At 45.1% G+C, this 25,638-nt stretch overlaps 1 protein-coding gene and 1 long non-coding RNA gene across 10 annotated transcripts in view; one reads left to right on the forward strand and one right to left on the reverse strand.

The window, feature by feature from the left end:
• Positions 1–25,638, forward strand: part of GRIA3 (glutamate ionotropic receptor AMPA type subunit 3) — a 159,394-nt gene that overhangs the window by 118,667 nt on the left and 15,089 nt on the right. For 5 of the 9 annotated variants that reach the window (XM_075107159.1, XM_075107156.1, XM_075107157.1 and 2 more), the window contains 2 exons: positions 3,861–4,059; positions 19,302–19,549. In XM_075107159.1, the coding sequence (XP_074963260.1) occupies positions 3,861–4,059; positions 19,302–19,549 (447 nt within the window). Of the gene's footprint in view, positions 1–2,620; positions 2,793–3,860; positions 4,060–19,301; positions 19,550–20,108; positions 20,224–25,638 lie in introns of those variants that run through there. The other 4 variants (XR_012662755.1, XM_075107160.1, XM_075107158.1 and 1 more) reach the window with 2 other exon arrangements.
• The window catches only part of LOC142063417 (uncharacterized), a 28,785-nt gene continuing 17,454 nt past the window's right edge, over positions 14,308–25,638 (reverse strand). The window contains exon 3 of the long non-coding RNA XR_012662756.1: positions 14,308–14,994. This is a non-coding gene — a long non-coding RNA (uncharacterized LOC142063417). The remainder of the gene's footprint in view (positions 14,995–25,638) is intronic.

Genomic DNA, 25,638 nt, shown 5'->3' on the forward strand with positions numbered 1-25,638 from the left:
CTCTCAAGGTATGCACTCTTCCTGTTTACTTCCTTTTGAAAACACCATCTGACCTTGTTTTGATAATTGAGTTATAATTCTGTTATTCCAGGTCTTTGTTACTCCTTTCATTTGTTAACACGCTAAGTCACTTTAAAATAGTGTCGTGCAAAGTATCTGTTTATTGAGGTAATTTAGCAAATGACATGCTGGGATAAAGCATTAGTTGTTTGTTTTTAAATTACAACACCGCACACTTGGACAGGTATATCTTCATCAGAAAAAAGTGGTGCTGTGCTGGTATTAAAAGCTGTGATTGATTTTTCTATAATCGTTATCTGAGTAATGGACAAACATTTCTGTGGTTCACAGTACAAACCATACAAATATTCTCTTATTACCAGCCTGGCGTTTATGTACTAACCCTTTTTCTCCCACATCCCTCTACACCAGCCCCTGCAGTGGGTATAAGGAGTCTTCATATCAGCAGATGGACTGGGGGGAACTGGGGTCCTATGGACAAGGAGGCTGCCAGGCCATGCTCGTCTGTGTCCTTGTTCTTTGACTCTCTCTGTCTTTCTTTCCTTCAGTATCAGCTTTGTGGTTTGTTTTTCTTTGCCCCATCCTGTGCTACCACCAATTACAGCTATGTTAGCCCACACTGCTTCATAGTAGTAGCTGTTTAATCTTCCTTTTCATGCTCATTGGAAGACTCTGGGAGAAACAACTCTGTAGTGACTTCCAGTTTTCTTTCAAGTGACCCCAGCTCTTCTGAGAACAGCTCTGGTCCTTATCTAGCAAGACACCTCTCTTGCATGTAGGACCCTCAGGGAAGTGCCTTCTTTATCAAGGGATCCAGCCATGCCCATCCTCCCCTGCCTCTCAGCTGTTCTCCACTTTTTGTCCTGTATCTGTCTGACTTGGTTCATGCAGGTCGCAGGATCTCTGGGGCAAGATATTTTTACCTTTCTCTGTGTGTAATATGCTGTATGAGCATGCAGCTCGACACAGGCTTTTTATTGTTACAACAGTGTGAGCTTGAGGTTTCACTAGTTTGGAAAATGCTTGTCTTCTGCACATCTTCATCCCAGCAAGCCATCTGTCCTGCTAACAGAAGGGGCAGCTACCAACGCAAGTAAGATATTTCCTTTGGGAAACTATAGGGAGAATGAACACATACTGGTTTGTTCCCAGTAGTTCCACTGAATTTGTCTAAACACCCTGACGAGGTTTTTTCACCATCTTATTTCAAAACTGCTGTAAAGCAAGAGGGCCAGGGGATCCGGGAAACCCCAGATAAAGCTAGTCTTGCTGTATGCAAGTGGCTGTTTCATCTGCCGTACCTGCTAGCCAGAGTTCTGCTCGGTCTGGCTCGGAAACTGTCCACCTCACTGCAGGGAGGAGGAATTCAATTCCAGCTCCTTTCTGGAGGTGGAAAGTATGCAGTGAAGAATGAACAAAAGGGAGCTGAATTTCACCTGACGCAGCCATCTAAAAGCAATAGGCTGTGTTTTAGTTAGGCATCTCGGTTCCCTCCAAAGTCATGAGACAGATGGGTACCTTCAGACTTATCCCACGCTACAGCAAGTGAGATAAATCTCTTTCTGAGGGTGTCTGTCTCCTCTCTTTCTCTCCGCTGTCTCCAAAGGGAGCCTTACGTGACGAGCTCAGCAGGCACTGCTTTGTGGTTGGCTGAAATTTCATCAGCCCATGTAAGAGCCTGATTCAGTGTGTAGGGTATCGAGTTTTACAAAGCAGCTAAAGCCAAGACCCTAACTGGTAGAAGAGCTGGCCAGGAAGGACTTTAGCCATCTGTAAAATCCCAAGATACTCACTTGATACCTACAAAGAATGTAGAGTGAGGTAGAAAGGTTTCTTGACTTACTACATTATTCTAGATTTATATTTCTGCAACTTACCTTTGCAGATGATCAGTAGCCTTCTGGTAGTGAGCACAGCTGCAGCACAGCCCATGTTGAAACTCGGAAACCTTTTATCCTCTTGGGAAGCCCTCAAGAAAGGCGGGGAAGCCTCCTCCGCTGTCGGTGATCTGGCGGATGTGCGCCTGCCATGGGGAAGCGCACGCAGCCAGAGTGATGGCGATGTCTCTCAGAGTTCACACCTCGAAAGTCATTCCTTCCTGATGGACAAAGAGGTGCTACTTCACTCCTCAGGCTTCCCTAAGCTTTGTATCCACCTGAACTGCCTTGCACATTGGTATGGACTTCATGCGACCGTGCCTGGGGTGCTAACTGCTGGCAGGTGGTGCTGCTGTAATCCGTAGGAACCGGCCTGCATCTGCCCTCTCAGCGGGAGCTGCTGCTTCAGTTTCTTGGGCAGAGGAGAGCGGAGAATAGCAGTGCTTCACCACTTTGTTTCTCCACACTCCTCTAACCTATTCCAGCTTGCTCTCTCTGTTTCTATTGTGTTGGCGATTTTTTTCTTTGGTGTGTTCTTTAATGTTGGATGGATAATTTTTTCTTTCTTTCTTTTTCCTTAATAATTTAATGGGATTTTTTTAATGGCTCAGGCAATCTCAGGCTTGGCCAAGACTAGGCAGTTTACCAGCTAACCCCCCTGTGTGGGGTGGGGGCACATCACAAGACTTTTTGTTTTTTTTCCTGTCTCCATCTGTTGGTAGGACAACTTGTACCCACTGTCTGGGGATGGCACTGAGGGGCTTGAAGGAAACAAATAAACAGGTAAGAGTTTTCTTGCTTTCTATTTCTTCCCTTCACACAAACTGAGGACTACAGCACCCAAGTTTCACAGATTTAATGTGTCTGGGATTGAGTCTTCCTCCACTGGTATCAGTAGAGTTAAGGGAAAACATTTGAAATAGCTTTGTCTCAGCTCCTTATGTGATTCCTGGTCAACATGCTGTGTTTGAAGAAGGAGCACTGTACATGGTGGTGAAATTCCCCACCCAGCTGAGCAGCATGGCACTGGCATACTTCAGCCCCAAACAAGTATTTTGAGCCTGATGTTAAATTGCTTTAAAGCATCAAGAGCTCTTCCTGACAGTATCTAGACTTCCTGACCACTAAGCATTTTGTAATTATATATTTAGAAATAGGCTTTTTTTTTTTTAAGTCCTTATGGTATCCTTTTAAAAAACAAAAACACAAAAAAAAACCACAAAAAAAAATGGAACACATTTTTTTTTTCTGCTTCCTTCTGTGTTGCTCTGGTGGTTATAAATCAGGAATATGCTTGACTTGGAACAGTGCAACATGCAAATTTTAATTAACCAAAACCATAAAACAAACCAGCCTCTCTCCTCACTTCAATATGCAGATGCACTCTGTAATGCCTGGTAGGTTGTGACGAGAGAAGGATCCTGGATCATTTTTGGTTTATTCCTTTGCATGTTTACTCAGATTCCTTTTAGCAGTTTACTACATCTTACACTTTGAGAGTCGATGCAGTAAAAGGTACATTCGTGTCCTCCAAGCTGGGCAGCCCCCAAAGAGACACGATGCTGTCATTTTGGAGCAGGCGAATCCAGCCTCGGGGAAAGGCTGGGCAAGCAGAGACGACACAAGTCTTCTGGCAATGGACTTCTCCAGCAAAGGGTCTGTGGAAATCAGGAGAGCTTGTTCCTCTCCAAACCTCTGACGGGGTTGGCTTAGATGAAATATTTCTTAATTGACTGTCCTTGTTTTCAGTGAAAGGCTGGAGAGAGTTTTAGCTAGGTAAGACCAGGTGCATGCCAAGTTTGCTCTCCTGAGGAAGACTGTGAGGAACTGGCTCACAGTCTGCCTGTTCACAGATACCCGGAGGATCTGAACAAAAGGGTTGTGCATGTGAATTTCTTTTCGGTGAAAAAAAAAATCAAGGAATGTTTTCAAAGCGATTTGATGATGTGTGTTTTTCCATAGATCTCTCTCAGGGCGAATTGTCGGAGGAGTCTGGTGGTTCTTCACTCTCATCATTATCTCTTCCTACACTGCTAATCTTGCTGCCTTCCTTACGGTGGAAAGGATGGTTTCTCCCATAGAGAGCGCAGAGGACCTGGCCAAACAAACCGAAATAGCCTATGGCACTTTGGATTCAGGCTCAACTAAAGAATTCTTTAGAGTAAGTCTGTTAAATCTCCATTAGAGCTTTTCTAAACTGTAAGTGCCTAATATACAGTTTTCAGTTGTTTGTTTCTACCCAACCGTAACAGCTGTTCTGGTGAAAGCTGCTTTGTGCAGTCGGGACAGGCCTGAGTGCAGATTTTAATATCAAAAGGCATTTTATCAGAAATGGGTGATTCTCAGCCTGAAACGTCTCAAGAGGGAAAACCTGACCTCTGCTATCACAGGAAGGGGTTTTTTTAACACCAGTTTCAGAACCTTGGTCTGATGAGCAATAATGCAGTCAGCACAATATTTAGCAAAGAAAACTCTTGGAGGAGTGATGCTCTTGACCTACTTGCTCTGCCCAGCTGGCAGCCGTTCATGCCATCCGACGTCGGTGCTCACTTGCCAGAATGAGAACAGGGATGGGAGGCATGCGTTGCCGTTCGTTTCTATATGGTGCATTGATTGCTGCAGTCGTTGTTGCTGTGTTTTCAATGCTCGACAGCATCTGGCCGTGGCTGTATCAAGCAGTCAGGGGTGAAACATTTTTACCCTGGAACACCGACATGTATTCACCTTGGTTAGGGAAACGCTGGGTTTGCAATTCTTGGGGGTGGGGGACTACACACTTTTTAAATCATCCTTTCTTTCTCCACTTGCCAAGCCACAAGCTGAACTGCAGAGAGTTTGGTGAGAGTCATTAAAAACTCTAACTATGACCTCAGACCACTTTTATGTATCTAAAAACATTGCGACGTGAAAAGCTTTTATTTCTAGCCTTTCCAAGGGCGAACTGAAATGCTCAACCCTTTCAGGGAGCTCTTGGTTCTCCCTCAGCAGTGCCAATCAGATGCCATTCAAACCAACAGTTTTTTGTATAGAAAAATGGTCAGTGCTGCAGGACTAATTATTGCCTGTCACACATACTGGCCAGGTGCAGCCCTTGCTGCTGTAGGCTGATTAAATACTGATAGCTCCTTGAATAAATGCTGATGGCTCCTTGAATTTGCATAAAATTCCAGTACATGACCACACACACTCTTACATGTATGTATAAATCTGATGCAAGGCTGGAAATGAATGCAAAGGTATTTTATAAAGCTTTCGTACTCTGCCTTACTTATATGTAATGTCTTTATATAAAAATAGATACTCAGTAGTTCTTAATTAACTGTGGTGGCTGGTATGGCGCAACAGCTTCTGTTTTTATTAAAATCCAGTAAGATAAACACTGACCTTGTAAGGGTGACATGAGTGTGTAAAAATTTGTATTCTGTTTAATTACCAGCCTGCGGCTGTATTATCTGCACAGCAAAAATGACTTGAGTGGACCTGTCAGAATTGGTAGCACAACTTGATGAGAAATATTGGTGCTGTTTGCAGTCACTGTACTGTTCTTAAGGGGAAAAAAAAATCTTCTTTTGAATATGTTGTTACTGTTAATACAGAAAGAGGGATTGTATGGGGGTGTTTCTTCATTTCCCTAATAGTTTGACATAACAAGGAGATCCCTTCTCACCAAGAGATCAAAGGAATGAGTGTTTCGTGTCTAGTAAATGTATGAATACTTTGTTGTGCTGTTAATAGTCTTGGGATGAGCTGTGACTCTCTCCTGGTGCTGGAGAGAGTGGGGCTATAAATGAGGATGATCTGTCAGGAGCTGGCAGCTGCATCAGGCAGGGCGAGGAGTCAGATGGAGGAGGAGGAGAGCAGAGTCCCAGCAGTGGTGGAGCGGGGCGTAACGCCTGCTCTGGGTGATCCGGGTGGGCCAAGCGGGAAGGCGAATGGGCCCTAAGTGGTGCTTCTCTCTCCTCAGCGTTCTCAAGGCACACAACATAATTCAGTTGTATTAACTTTTGCAGAGTAATTAATTTGAATAGAGTGATGCAGCCATGAAACTGTTGTAATTAGAGCCTTCTTCAGTTGATTTGAGAAGGGCAAAAGCCTTGCCTTAGATTAAATGCATATGTTCACATAAATACTTTGTTGTACAGTCTTTATTAGCTACTTAATAAGATGGTAATGATGGCTGAAACTTGAAATAACTCTTAGAGGACACTCGGTTTCTGAGGGCCTGCTGCACAGACTGTGCCTGCTCTGTGGTTTGGGTTGCTTTTCTCTCTGTAAGTGCTTTTCTCACTACTGCCGGAGCATCAGTGGGAGTGATAGTGGTCTGAGTCAGAAAAAGCCATGAGTTCTCCTGGCTACAGTGTGGTGCTTATTCACTCTGTGAGGGGAATATCCTCCTCCACCCATTCCCCACCAGCATTTAACCAATTCGAGCAACTGTTGGCTGAGTGGGTCAGGATCATCTACCCAGTCAGGAAGGAAGCTTCTCACTGTGTGGGTGGCTACACGGGCAAGTTAGTGCAACCCTTACTTGCACTGGTTGCCCATGCTCAGGTACACACACTCTGGCATGTGAGAGGTAGCTGAACCTTCCCTAGAGATGGGGCAAGTTTCCTGGCTGTGAGCAGGAGGTCAGCGCATGTGTAAGGCAGCAAGAACAGTAAGTTGGCGTTGTGTCTGGGCCATGTCTTCACACAGGAGATGCAGGACAGAGTCTCTCCAGGATCCCATAAAGAAGCTTGTATGGGTGTATCTCTTCCTAGAGCTGTAAAGCTAAACTGTTTCTCAAAGGTCTTAGTCACATATTGATCTTAACAGCTGCTGTTGACCAGTGGAAGGTGCCAGACTGACAACAGCAAGGGAAAATGGCCTCCTGCTGCATCATAGAGGAACCGCACATCAGTGAGCTTCAGATACCCACCGTCTTGTCTGCACGTATGTGCTAGAAGGAGCTCCTTTGGAGCCTTCCGTCCATGGCTCCTTTCTGCCAACCCCATTTCCAGATAGAATCACTTTTGAAGGTTTCTTCTACAGTGCAGATATTTATCTGCTAGGAACTGGACCAATTTTCAGGTGAACAGATGGTAATGACTTTCAGCCACTTCAGACCTGAGCAGACTCCAGCTAGTGACCTATTTTATAGTGTTGGCTGTTTCCTTAAACCTCACAATTTCTTCCAGATATACGCTATCCCATCTATTTAGATTAAAGCAAGATACACCATTGCTGGTTCAAGAGTGCACAGTGACTGCTGTGGGCATGACATTGCTCTCACAGTTACAACAAGAGAGCCGATTTTTGGTAATAGTTTCACAGCAGGCATTATTCACACTCGTCGCTTGGTGGTGACTCTGCATCAGGGCATTCAGCCACCCAGTATATCTAAGAACCAAATGAGCCCTCTGTATTTTCATGGTTGTGGGTTGTTTCTGCTCAGAAACATTTTACATTTTGCACTATTTAGCTTATAAAGGCATTTAAATGGCAATCAATAGATGACATCAATTCCCTTTTGGTGTTCAAATGGCATTCATCCATATTGAAAAGGAAAAGAAAGAACCTCTCCTTAGATACTTCTTAACATGCAGTCTCAGATTAAGGACTCCAAAATGCATCTTTCTCTTTCTTGAAAACCAGCAAAGGCCTGTACTAGAAAGCAAGTTCAAATCACTAAGCTACTACTTTAAGGGTGTTTCTGTTAAAATTAACATCTTCTAATACATTCGGTTAAAGCTTCAGCATATCTGAGCAGCTCATCAAATCAATATAACACCATTTAATCCAAATTCAGCACTGAGCCCAAGTATAATACCACAGTCTAATAGGTTTCAGACCTCCAGTACACATATATTCAAAAGGCATGACCTTTACAACCAATTAGTAATTCTTATGTAAACTTGGCTGTATTTAAACTTCAGTAGAAGCAGAACGTGTTTCTAGACATTTAGAAATATAAATTGCTCTTGAATTTCTGGTGGTTTCTTTTAATTGATAGCAGGTACTTGTGTTAAGAGGCTTCTGTAAAATAACTTGCAAAGTATGCGTTTGATCACTGACAAACGCAGCTGACCCGCTAGTACACTTTACTGGAAACCTTAAACTTCAGGTGTCCTGAAAATTGAGCTGATGTGACAAGACTTTATAGGTTGAAATATTGAGGCAGGTAGCATTTAGCAAGATCTTGCATTAAGTCCTCCCTTTTGTGGGAAATTGAAGGCAGCTCATATCACACCATTACCAGCGTAGTTAATCATTGTTAACTAAAACTAAGAGGACAAAGGAGGCCTCAAAGGACTGATATTTTATTGTAGAACTTTGTATTTTTCTCAGCAATGGTTTCAAGGATGTCCCTGACAAAACAACTCTACTACCCAATGGCTCCCCTGTGCCTCAGATGAAATGACTTGCTGCTCCGAAGGCAGTTCCTAATTCTTTCTCTGGAAATGGCACTAATTGCCAGGCCCGTTAGGAGTTTCAGTAGAAAAGCAAAAGATCCTTTGCACGTGATGCTTCCTGGTCTTACAATTGGTTACTCCTACCTGGCACTGATGTTCATGAGTGGTGGGTAAGAGTTTGACACTGACATCGCTTCTGCTGTCAATAAAGACTTTAGGCTCAGTGCCTGGAGGAGTCAAACAGGCTGCCAGCCTTCAAGCACAGCTTAGATACTTCAGATATTATTTTTATGAATTGTTTGCAACATGGTACAAAATTCACAGCTAAGGCTGAAGTCTCCGTTACTTGATGACACGTGGGATTAATACCTGACTTGAGGACACTGAGGAGTCTGAACACGCTTTCCTGTGCCTCCTGTGTGAAGGCTCCGCTTCTCATTGCACTTGGATAGCCTGCCCAGACACTTCAGTAACATTTTGCTCTTAATTATGTTTTGTGAGAAGGTGATACTGTTCTTTCACGCCTTTTTGGGCATGTGCAGCACTTGAAATTCCTTTTCATCGGCTTTCTCAAAAAGTGGTTCTTTCCAAACCAGGTTCAGACGTGAGGCCTTTGTGGACTTCATATATACATAAAATATGATATGAAACTATAATTTTCAGGACACAGAAGTCATGCTAAGGATGGTGCCTAAGATGGTCCCCCTTTTTCTACCCTCTTGGTTTCATCACGACTGTTTAGTTCAGCAAGAGCAGATAGAAAAGCATGAACTGCCCTGGCAAGAGACTTGGTGTTTCAGTCTGCAGCTCCGGTTGCCCACGCTAAAGAAAGGTGCTTTGACACGGAAACAGGTACCAGAAGCAGCGTGTAGATGTGGTAAAGGGACTGGTGAGGTATCTTTTGAAAACAACTTTAAGTACAACTTGTTTAGCTGGTAAAACTAAAGCTGATATAGAAAATAACTTGTTCAAAAGAAAAGAGAAAACCACGAGACAGATTAGCACTAACACAGAAAATAAACATTTGTCTGAAAAAAACAGTGAAAGAACAAATGAACGAATTGGCCCCAAGTTCCTTGGCAATTAAAAAAATATTCTTTAAACCCATCAAAAGGATTTTGAAATACCTTCCACTGAGAGCAGCTGGGGTAACTAAAACCTCCACTCCTGTTCAGGCAGTGCTTTGTAACGGGCTGGAGGAGGTGGGTCTGCAGTGGCACCGGTGAGACCAGCGGGTCCCTCCCGGCTCCAAAGAGAGAGCTGCCGCTGGATCCCACCCCAGCTGGCAGCGTGCAGAGAGGAGTCCCCATTGTGGTCCCTCCCGCGGGCCCCCGGTAAGGGCAGGCTGTGGCAGACGAGGCTGGCCCCGCAGGCGGGCAGCAAGGCAGGAGCACGGCACCGTCCCAGACCCATTAGGGAGAGAGGGAGAAATAATGACCCTAATGCATTATGAAGCGCTAGCATATTACACCCAGTTATAAGATAAAGAGCTCATTGCTTTCCTCTGATGATAAGGTTGTGTGAAGACAAGAGGTGAGGAAAATGAATCCTACCAGCAAACAGTTTAGGTAAGGAAAAGCCTTGAATTATGAACCAATAGCTGCCATGCAATTTTTATGCATTCTGTGCAATCAAACGATATTGAGATCATCATTAGAGACTATTAGAAACACCATAGTGAACTCTGTGCACGCAGCGCTGAGGATTTCATCTGTAGTTAAACTCTTTGATTTTTAATTTCGAAATTTATTTTGCTAGTGAAGATGAAGGACTTGTTTCTAGCACAGCATTCATAAAAATGCTTTGCTTTTGCCTTTGGATAAATCTATGATTAGCAGTTTTAAGCTTTCTGTGTTCTTGGCATCGAGCAAAACAACACAGTCATAACAAACGCCTGACAAAAATATTGAAGAGCTTGTATTTATGGACTTAAAAGAATAGAACATCACAGAAAAGTGATAGCTTCAAATACGAGCTGTATAGATCTTTGATAGGAAACATGGCAGTGATTAATCAGAAAAATTACTGTGGTTTAACTGTTTTTCAACACAGAAAGTGAGAAAAAAAAATATTCACCCATATATGCTGTCTCCCTTTCCTGTTTGATATAGGTGGGGGTGTGCGCAAGTGTTAAAAGGTGAATGTATGTGTGCAGAGAGATCGCAGCCTCTCCACTGCATGAATGATAGATGGTCTACTTGGGGGAGGGGGTCTTAATCTGTTGGAACTCCTTTCTGCCACATGGCTAACAGGCAGTGTTAAAGACAGCAGGAAATCAAACGTGACATAATTACAAAAGAAATGGTTTCCCATGAAGTGATCTAATGTCTTTAAGCCTATGGATTGGAGAGGAAAATGTGTCCTTACGGGAACTAAAATTAACAGCTCATCCATCATCCACTCCTTGGAAAGGAAGATGGAACCGGGCTTAAGGGGGCTGAACAGTTTTACTAATTTCAGCAGGCAAGCCAGGATTCAACAAAGCTTTCAGTCAACACTTAACAACAAATATTTGAATAAATCTCTCCTTTATCTTCAATAACACATGGCATTTGTCTATCAGCTCTACTTGTGTTTGTGGTTTAGGCTTTCCAGCTCACCTGTGTCTCGGTATGGCTCAGAAGTCGATCGCTAGAACAGGGTTGCCAGCTGCACTATAGAGGCGAACGGTTTCCTTGGGTCAGGCAGTGCATGTGGGTGCAGCCCGTGGTGAAGCCTGGCGCAGCAGCTAGCAGTGGGTTAACGCCGTAACTGTGTCTGCACCACAGAGGCGAAGCAGAGAGCGCCTCGGGGAAAAATCACTTTCTGTTCGAATGCTCTACTTTTTGGAGAGCAGCTCTATGATAACGATAATGACATTGCTCAAGACAGCGAGGACCCTGGTTGTTCAAGTCTCTCCTACTTTACGTAATGCTGCTGTGTCACATTAATCCTTTCTTGTTAGGGATTCATTTAAAATACATGGGTGCTGATAAATTACTCACAGCACTGCTATTGTTACTTTTGCATCATTAGAAAATACATGAAGGTTTAGAAACTCTAATGATGTGAATATGAAACATCCCCTCTTGCAGTCCACTGGGATTTCTCCATCATCGCCTGTGTATTGGCCTGTTCTGTCTGGAGCTGAAAACTCATTAGACCTGACAGCATTCAGATCGTGTGCTGGAAACGCCATTCTCTGTTAATTTATTACGGGCCAAATCCAGAGCAGGGCTGGTGTGCTGCTCGGTTGCCCAGACAAGACTACTCCGCTAAATATGTCACTGCTGGAAAGATGCCCCTTAGCCTGAAGGCTGATGTAATCCCTTCTGGCCGGCTCCGCTGTGTGCTGCCTCCTGCTCCCCAGACAGACAGACAGACATGCTCGCAGAGCGCAGCCATACTGATCCTCAGCGGTGCCACCCAGCCCCTGCCGTCTCCCCGCGCAGCCTCGCAGCGCGCTTCCTCGGGGTGAGCGCTCCCCGAGCGCTGGCTCTGACCACGAATCACGAAGGATTTGCAGAGACAGCTTGTCTCTTGGTAGAGGCTTTCATTTTAATTTCCCAATCAACATTGCAACGGGGAGCAACGGAAGACAGCAATGAAGTGAGGAGGTGAATACAGGCGTAGTCTGATGTTCAATACTGTGCCAGGAAAGGACATCTTAAAATCTTGATTTTCATTCTGCTACTTGGATTGTTACTGACATGTCAGCGACGTCAGGTTGCAGCCAGAGCGACTCTTTGCTTGTACGAGCGGAGCTCCCTCCAGAAAAGATCTCTGTTAAAGCAGCTACAGCACGTTACCTGCCTGCTGCCAAAGCTGTTTTCAAAATGACCACGATACTCAGGAAGAAAGTCTCAAAAGAAAACTCCTACAATATTGTATTATTTTTATGAGATAAAGTTTCTTTTTTAATCTGGCCCTTATATATGTCAGGTGTGGAAAAACTAGTGTTGCTAAAGCCTGGAGGGTTTTCCGCAGGCTGCTTCCCCAGCTGCCTGTGTGCGCAGCGCTGCCGCTGGCCCTGCTTCCCCACCGCCTCCCCCTCCACGAGCTCCCTGCTGCGCTCCCATCCCTGCTCCGGGCAGGGGAGAGATGTTGCTGGTGGGTTCAGAGGCTCTCTCTGAAAGAGAGTAGCTGTCCTCATAGTCCCCATGCCGGGGTTGTCTGAATCTTGACGTAGGAGATCCTAGAGGAAAGCGGACAGCCCTGGGGTTTGTGGGCCTGATCTTTTAGCTCTCTGGGCTTCATTTGCCCCAACTGGGAAAGGAAAATACCATTGCTAAAGCAGAAGTTATAACGTCATTAATTTGAACAACAAACCAACGTGACAACGTCTCCCATCACAAACTTCACTGTGAAATACCATTATTCACCAGTTCATGCTTTCACATTTATGCATATGGTATTAGAGACTTGGGTGTTCCTACAAATATACAGGCTAGTTCATGTATTCATGCTCGAACCTTGCTTATCTGTGGCATCCCACAAATTCATGAACTGTGGGTAGAGTTTGGTAGATTTGGGGCTTGGCTTTGCTAAAAGAGAAATGCCCTGGGCGTGCTCGTGGCATCTGACCTACTTTCTTCTGCAGAGAATGTAATAAAAACAAGAGGTTCATGTACTGATGGGATTGATTTTTCTGTCCATATAGGTAAGTAAACTGCTGGCATCACAAGTTATCTGCGGCTAAAAGCTGTGACATTGATCTATTAGGCTTTGCCCTATGACCTTCAGTAAATGACATCTCTGCTTTGATGTCCGCACTTGGGAAAGGGGACTAATGGTGCCCTCTGGCCTTCATGAGACCTATTTTTTCCTTCTCAGTAAAGAGCTTGGAAATCTCAGGCAGAGGGACCTTACTGCTAATATTTATCATGTTCGTATTATTAATCTAGCATCGTCAGGCCAGCCTCCTTGTGCTCCAGAGCTGGCATTGGGCTGGGGTCTCCAACCACAGTCCCTCGCTCCTCCCAGAGGCAGCTGTGGTGGGGGTGACTCAACATCAGGCTTGTGGGGGAGTGGGAAGGCATCAAATCAAAGCCTTATGCAAAAGACCAAGACAGTGGTAGCCACTCCGTTGCAGTTTGCCATATTGAAAGTCCAAGAAAGCAACTGCCTAAAACCGGTGGATCTCAAAGTGATCCCCAGGCCCGGCAGCAGCGGTGGTGCCAAGGCAGTCTTGTGGCATTTTTTCACTCCTGTTTAGTAACTTGCTTTTTAATGGTTCATAAGCTGCTGGATTCATTAGCTGCTGTAGAAGAGCTAATTGCACACGTGGAAGAAAAGCAATGAGTGATGGTAATGAAGCTAAGGTTCACACTTAACTACCTGAGTTCATATCAGTGAGGCATGCATCTATATAATGGCAGCATGTATTATTCAGATTAAATACCTGCACTGTTTTGAGTACGGACCTTTGTGTTTAGTATCAGCAACATCTGTCTGACTTAGGGCTATAAATTTCCCTTGTTAAAGAGCTATAAAGTGGCCATAGGACTGGTGTAGCAAAGGAGTGTGTTCGCTCTGCGGCTTTAGGTCCTTCATCGATGTCTCCGCCTACCTTTGTGTGCATGCCGTGGTCAGGATGCTCCATCCGCTTTGCACTTGCCTCACTCCCATTCGCTGCACTTCCCTGTTGGATGTACTGCATTTCAACGTATGCTGGCCTGCTCCGAAGTATATTAAAGTTCACATAGCCTGGGCCCAGCCGAGACCAGGCAGCTGTAACTGGCTTCCTTCTGGGCGTTCTCCCTCTCCAGTATGCCCATTCCATCTCCTACACTGATACTGCCCAGCACAAAACGTTTTCCTGTTCTTCCTCATAGCCCAGCTCCTGGATTACCAGGGGGACCTTTTCTCTTTCTCTCCTCCTTTTTTTTTTAATCTTGTTTGTCACTGTCTTAGTTTTGAAGACATAGCTAAAATATTTAACATCAGTATAATCTAAAATTTTACACATACAGAGTAAAAATGGGAGACTATATAAAATCGATTTGGGTGAATTTGGCTCATGACTGGGTGATCAACAATAATCACCTATAAGAGAACATTTTAATCTTCACTGCTGGGGAATACTTTCCTGGTGTCTGTCATAAGAAACAAAGGACCATTTTGATCATTTTAATAAAATACCCCAACAGCATGCAAGAGGTAGGCATTGTGAAGATGACCTGCAGGTCGCGGGGGAGGTGGCAGAGAGGGCAAAATGTTCTGAAATGGGCGAAGGGCATCCATGTAACGTACTTTAACTATAGAGGGAAAATGCTGTTTCTTTCAAACGGAATGGCTTCACTGCTACTCAGTACTGGGAGGAGGTGATACAGTGTCACTTCGCAGAAGCGTGAGACAGATGTCTGCAGAGGGGCAAAGGTACTTCAGTCAATGGGAGAAGGCTTCAGTCACAAAGATATTTTAGAGCTAAATGTAAGTGATGTCAAGGAATCATCCAAGATGTGCTGGGTTCTGCAGTACATCTCCAGGTGATTTGGGATGTGCAAAAGTGAAACCAAGGCATGTGGGCCTGCTCAGCTGGAGGCAGGTTTGTGGGTGCTGGGTTTCTCTTGTTCTTGAACAGACTGAAGAAACAGCTGCAACGGAGAGGTAAACCTGCCTCCTTTCTGCTGCGTGTGATGCGCGCCCAGCCCCTTTGGTGCTGAGGCACACTGTGGGTTTGTCTGACTTTTCATTTCAGTACTGGAGCCAACCACACATCAAAACTAGGAGAATGCGAATGAAAGACAGTGTTAAAATTGTGGGCTGATTGAATTGGCACCTTCTTTTAAAATTAACTCATTCCTACCCAGAAGCAATGTATATTTATCTACCAGTTAGTTACAGGGCAGAAGAAGTGACTCCTCAGCACAAGAAAGGGAGCTGCCTACACCCTTGCTGAGGTGTGTGTGGCTCATACTTCTGCATAAACATCTCCAAGTAAAGAAGGAAGCCAGCACTGTTGACAAAGCAAAGGCCAGCTCTATTTATATCTGTGGTAAGTCTGCGATAATGAAAAGACGCTTTAATGTCTCCCAAGGCCTAGATGAAACACTGAAAATGTTGCTTTTAAGAAAAAAATGATAATAATATCCCCTTGAAATCCCGAGGAAATGTGTGTGACGGACTTCTTGAGAGCAATATCAAAGAAACAAAATAGGAGTTGCAGAGCATAGGGAGTTACTGCAGTTATGGGCTTTGAATTGGTTTAAATCTTTGCTTTCAAGCTTTTTTCCTAAATATCTCTTTAAAAGTAACACTTTAATGAGAGGGAAAATGTTTTACTGCTGCTGATCTCTAGCAGCAGTGCAGATCTGTCAGACCTTCCCTTATTTTGGAGTGTAAATCCTTTCTCTGCAGTTGCTCCTGCTGTCTGGCCCCTCTCGCAGGTGTCAGACTTGGGGGGGGCACGCAGGCGCTGGCAGGGGCTGGGAGGGGTGGCGTGAACGTCTGCAGAAGGGGACAGATGGGTGAAAATGTTCTTGCAGCACAGAATTTGCAGCTTTATAGTTAGAAAGGAAAGAAATTTTCCTTTTCTTAAAGTCTTTTAGGGGCTTCTGGGGGCTTTTTTTGAGGCAATTGAAAATTAAGAAAAAGGAAAATATTTACTCAAAATACTGTCTTTCATTTCATCTCGTTGCATCTTTGACCAGCTTTAGTCAAGTGGTTGTTTTATGTAGTTTAGCAGGTGTAAAATATGGCTCCTGGGGCAGAAGACGCCCTCGAGCGCTTCTGAGCGGGTTTGCAGGTTTCACAGCTCCTCTGGTAGCACTGTCCCTTCCTTTAAGAAGCCTCACCGTAAATCATTATTTTGGCCTCATTATGAATTCAGGAGAACAGCTACAAAGAGTAGCACTAACTGAGCAGGTCGCAGAGGCCGGAGCCTGCCACCTCCCTGGTCCCCGTGCCCGGGACATCGCGGCTCCTCGCGCAGACTCCCCCAGCCAGGCTCTGGCTGCTCCGAAACCAACGCGTGCCTGATGCATTTTATTTTAACCTTTCCTAGTCAATACCTGCTGCGTTCACTTCTAGCTTGCATTTTTGCCTACTTCTACTAGATCAGACTGTTATACTCATTTAGTTAATTCGGCAGAAGAGGTGGGCAATGATCATATAGAAATGTACTAATTTTTATTAGCCACATCATCCAAAAGAGTTAAATGAAGGGAGCAAACTATAAAGCCTAGGGTATTTGTTGAAGTTGAAAAGAGATCGCGTTTTGAGTTGTGGAATTTGTTTTTTTGAACCATGAATGATGATATTCACCCTTTGCCCTTGGAGCAGGGAATGTGCTTTGTTTGGACCATTCGCAGCCCTGAACGTGCTGTTGGCACTCATCAGATAACTGTTCTTATTAACAATGCACAGATGTATTGGCAATAGCTTTTAGGTAGTCAGGCCAGCTGGAAAGAGTGTGAAAGTACTTATTAAAGACAGATATTCTGGTGTGAGTTAGAAGATGAAAAGGAAGAGAAATTCTGGTTTATCTGTGTAATTAAAGGCACACTGCAGAGGGAAACAAGAAAAAGTGTACGTAGTGCATGCACAATTTTTGAAGGCTAATCACTTTAGCTTGCTGAGATACATAAAGAGAAAGAGTGAAGCTGTGTTTTTACCTCCTTTTTGTCCCTTAGATGCCCATTTGCAAATATGAATGGGCAGGTGCATTTCTATTATTTATGTTAAAAGAAGATGAAGGTCATAAGGACAAGCACGTTGGAACTAGGACAGGCCAGAAGTGCCACAGCTCACGCAGCCTCTGTGTTGGCCAGCCAGGCTGCTGCCTTTCTGCTGAGGGAGCTGCGCAAGAAGAGCAGGCGGGTGGGCCGTGGCGTGCTCTGCCTGAGCTGCTCGCTCTGCCGGCTCTGCCGCTCGCGCAGGTGCGCACCGCTGCCACGCAGGCTCTGCTGCCGCAGGGCACGAGGGCGGTAGCAGCTGCTGAGCCGGTGACAGCCACCACCTCCAGTAGCCCTGGGGTCCCCGTGGCCCCGCCAGCGGGTGCCTGGGAGCAGCGCTGTGCCCTGGGCAGCTCCCAGCGGCAAAGGAGGTGTGAAAATGCCCACGTGCATCAAGGAGGTTGTTGGAAAAGTGGGAGACCCAGGTCAGCGTGCTTGGAGGGGGCACGTTTTAGCTGCTGGCCCGTGGGTGCCTGACCGAGAGCCCCAGTGAGATGTCTCTCCTTGGGCAGGACCCACGGTCCCGCTGTCAGCTGGGGCTCGTGCTGTCCCTGTCCAAACCCGACTGAGGCTGGCAGAGGCAGCGCCGCGTGGTGCCGGCGCAGGGCAGCAAGCACACGCTCCCTGCCAGAAGCTGGGCTGCCACGCTTCCCCCTGCAGCTTCAGAGCCACCCTCCTCATCTCAGGCTACTCAGTGTTTGCTGCTGCAGGGGGAAGCCAGGAAAATCCCCTGATTTTTTACACTTTTAAGTGTGTAAGGACCATTTCAGACCCCGTTTATATCCCCCTTCCTCCCACCATTCTTCACACCTGGTGCTGGAGAAATGAAGCCATACAGCCTGTCTTTAGCCAAGAAATGCTCTCAGCTGAAATCCCTCTCGCTTGCTTTTTGCACCCCACACCCAGCCAGCTCCTAACAAAGCTGCACTGTATTGTTGTCTCTCTAATTTCCTGTTATCGACTGGGCTGATTTTAATCGGTTTGCATTTTCAGTTGGTTTTCAGCTCATCAGGAAGGATAACTAAAATAAAATCTTGCCCTCTGTGTTCCTCTCCATCCGTCGTAGCGACACTAGCTGAACGTGTTAATCTGAAGAATGGTGAAGGCAGGGCTTAATCCCTGTGAAATGTTTGGAGGCTGGTTGTTAAGCTTAACATTGTTCAAAACACATCAAATTGCCCTGAGTGAGGAGGAAGCATGTCTCAGTCATCAAGCTGATGGACATTAACAGTCTACTGCCACAAGTTTCTTAAATTTGAACTAGATTTAGCTACTGCCTGCCTGTTCTGGAAGGAGAGCTGCAGAGAGGAAACTGGCAAGGAGTAGGAGGCATAAATTTGAGATACCCACAGCTTGGACTGAAAGCCTTATATAAATCCTTTTGAGTTCTAGACTTTAGAGAAATATGGCTGGCATTACTGCCTTCTGTCGACCAAGCAGGAAAGTTTAACCGGTAGTCCAGGATACGAAGGCTCAAGAGTCTGGAGGTGGCTTTGAGATCTGAGGGTGGTTTAAATGTAACCGGTGGGGAAGAGGGAGAAGGGGAAATAACACATCTCTCCACATTTCCAGGTTTACAAAACCTGTATGCTGAGCTGGAGGCTGTTAGGATTGGCTCAGTCTCAAAACGAGGAAATCCGCGACAAAAAAAATTATATATATACACATGACATGCAAGCAGTTGACCAGCAATATTTTCAGCTTATTGCTGATATTTGTGTTTGCTGTCTTGTAGGAAAATGTGAAACTGAATTTTGAAAGTTCTACTATTGATTCATAAAGGATTTTGTAATTACACTTTATACCCTTCGTATGAGCATCACTATTAGAAGCCACTAGAGCTGTCCTGGCCTCCTGTATCATAGAGCTGCCATTACCACCCTGAAAAGTGGACTCTGGCCTTGCTGGGGACTTGTAATAAGCAAATGTCGGTGCTTCCTAGCTGCGAGTTAGCACAAAAGGCAATGCTGAGGATTTGTGCGAAGAGGAGAGGCTTCTTTTGCATCCGTTAGCCGTGATGGATGAGCTGGGATTTAACATCCTCCCTCTGGTTCAGTAGCAGCGCAGCATGCAGGCGGATAAACCCACCGCGGAGCAGGAGCCGAGGTGCGGAGACAGGCCCGCACCCTTACTAGAACAAATGCCAGATATATGTTTCCCCCTCCCCAGCCACTTTATGGTTTGGTCATTGTTTAGGGGGCAATGTGTCTCCCTCTGAGCTACCTTGGCTTTTTTATTTGTTAGCCTTAATCCGTGATAGGGTGTTAATTATACCTCTAAGCCAACTAAGCCCAAGGAGCTCAGTCTGGTGCCCTTGCCAACACGGCTCTTCATTTCCCTCCTTTTGTCTCTCCCAGAGGTCAAAAATAGCCGTCTACGAGAAAATGTGGTCATACATGAAGTCGGCCGAGCCCTCAGTGTTCACCAAAACGACGGCGGATGGGGTGGCGAGGGTGCGGAAGTCGAAGGGGAAGTTTGCCTTCCTGCTGGAGTCGACGATGAACGAGTACATCGAGCAGCGCAAGCCCTGCGACACCATGAAAGTTGGCGGCAACCTGGATTCCAAGGGCTATGGTGTAGCAACCCCCAAAGGCTCAGCATTAAGGTGGGTGGAATAATATAACAATATCCATGTTGTTATAGTATTCCACCTACCCTGATGTATTGTGTTGTCATTTTCTTTCTTGTGGATTTTGAGGTAACTTTAAAGTTTAAAATCTTCAATATTCCATGGAGTTAAATAAGACGGTAAATTATGGTTTCGTTTATTTAATGCATCCATTTTTTTAGTGTTCTCTTCGTGTTGTCCTTTCCGATTGTTTGTTGCTGTTTTAATTTTACAGTTCAATGGCTTTTTCAATTTAAATGGTAAAAGCCGAGTTAACCTGCCATATGTGACGAATGTTAACTGCATGATGTGGTGTTCTTGTTACTTTTTTTCTCAAAGACGATTTCCCCATCCCGCACACTTCAGTTTTGAGCAAATGTTATCCTCCATGCCACCTTCCAATATTTAACCCTGTATTTGCTGTACAGACATTTTGATAGCTCCACGTTCTGTGAAATTTTAGCCAATTTGTCCTCTTGTGCTCCTTTTTTTATACGTTACGATTTCCTAAGCATTTGTGCATTTTTTCTTACGAGTTATGTTTTATCGTTTCAAGAAATGCTGTTAACCTGGCAGTATTAAAACTGAATGAGCAAGGCCTCTTGGACAAATTGAAAAACAAATGGTGGTACGACAAAGGAGAGTGCGGCAGCGGGGGAGGTGACTCCAAGGTCAGCCTCAATGTCACCACAATCGGGTACCTTAGCAAAGAGTAATCGGCAAGGCTGTTATTTTACCTCTCAAGGAAAAAAAAAAAAAAGGAACACAGATTAAAACCATTTGAATAATTCTGGTGGGGGAAAAAAAAGCCATTTGCTTGCCCAGTAGCTCTTGCAAAGAAATGGTCTTATTTAATATTGTCAGCAGGCTTGGTCAAGCTTGGAAACCTTATTTAACTAACAGATAGAAAGTCCAGTATTGGTGGGGCCTGTGCAGAGCAAATCAGGACTTGTATCTGTGCAAGGAACCAGTGATCGCATCTGGCTGCTCTATTAACCCCTGAGGACAAGGCTTCCGTCCTTCTCCATGATTTAGCTGTGATGCAGAGTGGTTTGCGAGAGGCTTTTTTCACCAGGATCAGCTGAGCCAGCACAGACCTGGAGGCGAGAGGGCTCCCTTCTACTTTGCTCTTTTGGGGAGGGGTCAAGCAAACCAGTACCGGCACGCGCTGCTTTGCTGGCCTGAACTGGTGCCACCAGAGCCCCTGGGAGGAAGCCTGGTCTCTGGAGAGGAGCTGCTTGGGTGGGCCTGTAGCTCAAGGAGGGAAAGGGTGGCTGCTGGTCTAATCGCAGCGTGGGGTCAACAGACAGAGTTAGCGACGATGATAGCAAAGACAATGTTACGCAGAGATGGTAGTCGCCTGTTAATGGTAAAACAATAGCAATAACGGTAATGTGTTAAGGAGCTAGAGCTTGCAATAGGTGACGCTGAAATGAAATATGTTGCTTGCAGCAGGGAAGTGTATTGATGCACTGAACGGGAAATGGAAAGGAAAGACGTCTTGGTAGTTTTGCCTAGAATATTCAAATGTGACCTTTTGTACGCCACTGACCGGTCTTATGCCCACACCTGTGCATCTGTGTTTGCTGTGCTTTTGATACAGATGTGGGAAACCTGTCACTGCTTCTGCTGAGCTGAGGCTTGCCCCAGTCTTTCAGGCAGCCTGTACAATAGCAAGACGCTCTAAGTTGCTTTAAGTAGCTCGTGTATTACAAAAGATGACTAGTGTGCTTTCATACTGCCAACCTTACCCTGTAAACTGGCAATTTCTGCAGTCCTTAAGCTGGTGAGGAGAAGCTGTAGCTAGAGTAGGCTGGGTACTATTGGTCACCTGGTGTACGGGAATTACCAAGAAAATGAATTTAAAATACACTGTTATACTGAAACGTACTCAGATTAATTTTCATAGTGACACTCTCCTACACATAGTAAAACCAGTTCCTTAGGGAACAATAACTCCTAATGTCTCTTATAAAAATGCTTCAGCTTTGGTCCAAAATCAATAATAACAGTATTTTCAGTAAACTGCAGTTTCGGACAATTACTGCAAATTACTGCTTCATTCTATTCGTAAGAGTTGCTTACAGTTGGCTACGTAGGAAATTGCTCAGCTACTCACCTCTGATGTTAGCAAAAGCCACTGTGTAATCATAAAGGAAGAAAAAGCTCTCGAATGCAGGTTTGCTCAATAACTGGGGGTCCGCAGCACTCGGCAGCAGCCTGGAGACGAGCGTGAGCTTTTTTATGCTTTTTAGCTCTGCTGCTCATCCTTCACACAACACTTTTATATAACGCTATACTTGCCAGTATACTAAATGTTTAATATCCTCCTGGGATCCAGCACCGCATTGTCTAATGCTGCCTCCATGAAAGAAAACTCTTTGTACAAACCAGCTTCAATGAACTTCATTGCTTCAAGTTCATTGTATTAAACCCAGCCAACTAATGCCTACAGCCCTAAGGAAACTAAAGAGGATTTTTTCAATGGTCATAATTAGGGCAGCGCCATCCTTTTATCTTTGCTTGTGCTGAAAGACATTTTACAAAGAGCAATACCATCCGTTAGACAAGCCCTTGGCCCAGGTAGGTGCATGGTAAGGGAATGGAGCGAGGTGTGCGGTGATACCACGGGTAGGTATCCAGTGAAGAGGGAAGGGGAGCAAACACGGTGACGCGTGTTTTGCTGTTTTAATCCGTAAATCACAAAGCGCTGTCTTCCCTCAGTTTGTCATAACATGCTGTGATGAAGGACTACTTGTTTGTTTGAGTTGCAGATGTCGGCTCTCAGGGGCACGCCTCAGCCGGCAGAAGTCCCCAGGGAGGAGAACGTGGGTCAGAGAAGACCTCCCGCAGAAGCCTAAGCTAGGGGAGGCAGGGAAGGGGTTAGTTGTTGTTTCTAGAGATGTTGTAAATCAAAGGACTTTTTTGTTATGAAGTGGCTTTTCTTTTGAGGTAGCGTTTTGTAGGCACCGAGCGCTGCAGGCTGCGATGCCGCAGTGTTGCAGCAGACGGGCAGATGCCTTCCCGGCAGCGCACACCCCCATCGTCAGCCGCTAACGCCGAGCTCAGGCCGTGCCCCAGCCCCACGGGAGCCCCGCTGCCCTCTCGGGAAGGCGAGCACCGGTGCTGCGCTCTGGGCGCCTCAGCCCTGACAGCCTCGCTGGCTTCTCTCTCCTCCTCTCCGTCCTCCCACTAGAAGCCTGAGTTGCCCTTGTCATCTCATGCCATCGCTCCAGTTAATTGTTTATATGAACACAGCTTTGTTTATGGAGTATTTCAGAGGAGTCACTTAAAAACTGATCTTTTTTTCCCTTTTCCCTTAAAGGAGGTGGTAGCTGGGGGGAATCGGAGAGGACAGGGTGGTGAAGGTGCCTCAGGTGGAGATGCAGACCCCGCACCCCATCACACAGGGCGCATGGGGACCATTACTCACTCAGGGCAGCGCTCTCTACCGGCTAAGCTGACAGACCGCCTCTCTTAGCTTCGCCAGTAGAGACCGAGGCTTGGGAAATCGCTGCCCCGAGTTTGTAATCAGCCGCTTCCTACCTACTTCCAACGAGTTGTGTGTAGCTGTGAGTTGTTGCAGACTGATGGTGCCAGTTTCCTAAGCTGAATTCCTCTGTGCAATCTGATATTCTAGCTTGCGCTGAAAGCCAGAGGTAAGTATGCAGCCTGTTTGCGTGTGCCAGTGCCCATCGTTGTACTGCAAAGGACCCAGTCACCCAGAAAATGCCCTCCCGTGCTCATCCTCCCTGCGATTTAGCATGCGGTTCGCCTGTGCTTGGAGACGAATGATTCTGAGTTGTGAGTTCACCTCTTGTTATCGTATCTTCATTGCCATTGGAAGATTAAACAGTGACTTCAAATTTCACAAGGATTTTGAGTCTTACAGCAGGAAAAAGAAAAGGTATTTAATTCACTCTCTGCAAGTATTTTAATCTATTCGGTTACACACACTGTAAGGTTAGTCCTGTGAGCATCCCATGCTCCTGGGGTCCCCTTGTAATTTAAGACTAAAAAGATTGTGCTGTTTTAATGAGATTCTTTTAAAGGCCTCAGCTGACCTACGTCTCATTTTCAGTGCTACCAGTACCTGCCAGCGCTGGCGTGGAGCAGAGGGGCCAGTCTGCCCTGCAGTATCTTGGCTGTCGCTACTGCCCTGGGGAAGGGAGTTACCCCACTTCAGTAGTGGGTCTTATTTAAGAAGTCCGAAGGGGAACGTGCTCCATCCATATGTAATTTGTCTGTGATGTGTGTCAATACGTGTGGGCTGACTTGGCTGGTGCAGACATTCTGGTACATGCATCAAAATTTGTTCTCTTCCCTCTCCTAAATGAGCGTGAATTTAGTTTCATCCGCTGGAGTCATGGCAAAATTATACCGTCTTCAAATTGTCTTATACATGTGAGCTGAGTTCTCAATCGTGAGAGAACGCAAAATAACAGTTATATAAAAAAACATATTCCAGGAAATGCATTACAGTGTATTACGAGTTTGGAAACTAATTATTTTGTTTATTATACAATCCTCTCATCTCAGAGCTGAGTGATGGCTGAATAGGAATTTAACAAGAACTAGACAAAAGGGGATGCAGACGGTGGTAGCAGGCTGCATGACTTAAGTGAAACTAATTATTCAGTTGCATAGGAACAATTTTCTGCTAAGATAAATTTCTATAGTTCCGCTGTTGATACATTTCTTGTATTCTTATACCTTCACGGTACCATTTAATGACAACCAACACAGAAGAAGATTGTTTGAATGCAGCATCTCACCAACTTCACATGCCAAGATTCCTTGCTAATTATTTGACTTAATTTCTTTAATATATTCTTTTTTAGGCTGATACCTCTTTTGGAGAACATCTGTGAAACGCCATGCGATGTAATAGTGCTTCATTTTTCAGCTGGTTCTTTTTAATCGTAGGATTACTTTTCCGGCGTGCTAGTTGAGTTCTGCCCTCAGAGCCACGCTCCATAAAGCGTCACAGCCCCAAGCCCCCAGTTCCGAAGGCTGAGCCGTGAGTGTGGCCATTAGCAGATGGGATTTGTTCCCCCATTTCTCTGTGCTATTTTGCCTTGATACATTTTCAGCACAGCCGTTAACATTTGCGGTGTGATTTTTTTAAGTGGTATATTTTTAGAAGAAATCTGTTATGCATTATTTTAGATGATACCTGACATCTAAAGAGCACCATTGCCAAACGTGTTGTGCTTTAAAGAGAACATTTGGCTATCTTAAAAAGATGCAGCACAATTTATTTGAGCAATTTGTTTGAAATTATGTTCATCAGCATGAATTTACTTGCCACCCATTCTATAGGCCTGGGTTATGAGCTGGAAAAAGATAAAATGGCTGATCAGAGCCAGTGATACTAGCACAGTAGCACAGCTAATTCATGCTCAGAGCTAGGAAAGTAATATGAAATTATTGTATTGTGCAAATTAGTGACAAAGCAAAATAATGCTTTAAAAGGAAGACATCAGAATATTTGTTTAATTGACAGCTATTACTTTATAGCATATTAGGAAATAACACTGTGTCTGTTTGCTGCCAATAATGAAGTCTTAATGCTCTAGGAGTTCATTGGAGCATCTCGCTTAGAGCATTGCCAAGAAGGGCAGAGAGCCTGCTCTGGTTTGCAGAAATGTCTGTGCTGTTGTCCAGATTGTTTGAGGGTATTTTCCTGGCAATGTAACACGGAGACTCAGAACGAGAGTCTGGGACGAGCAGGTTGCCCAGGCTGGGGAGGAGCTGGTGAAGTCAGGGCTGACATCTGAGAGCTGGGAACCGTTTTGTTTTGCCTGTATAACCTTTAGCATTGTGGGGACTAGCTGTGCTGCCTTGACAAAGCTGGACCTGAGCGTGCAAGGAAACGTGCTTGTGCAGTGTTAACCACGGCAGAGCTGGGCCTCGTGCAGTGACACAATGTCCTGCCTTTTTGGCCGCAAGAAATCTTAGAGAAAGACTTGTGACTCATGTGCTCATTTTGATAATACCTGTAGTGCTTAACAGTTGATTTCCATAAATTGATTGCATGAGTCATTTATCCTGCATTGTAAGCATCAGTATGGGAAAAGCCAAGG

The sequence above is a fragment of the Phalacrocorax aristotelis genome, chromosome 11 (genome assembly GCF_949628215.1).
Source record: "Phalacrocorax aristotelis chromosome 11, bGulAri2.1, whole genome shotgun sequence".
Taxonomy (NCBI): domain Eukaryota; kingdom Metazoa; phylum Chordata; class Aves; order Suliformes; family Phalacrocoracidae; genus Phalacrocorax; species Phalacrocorax aristotelis.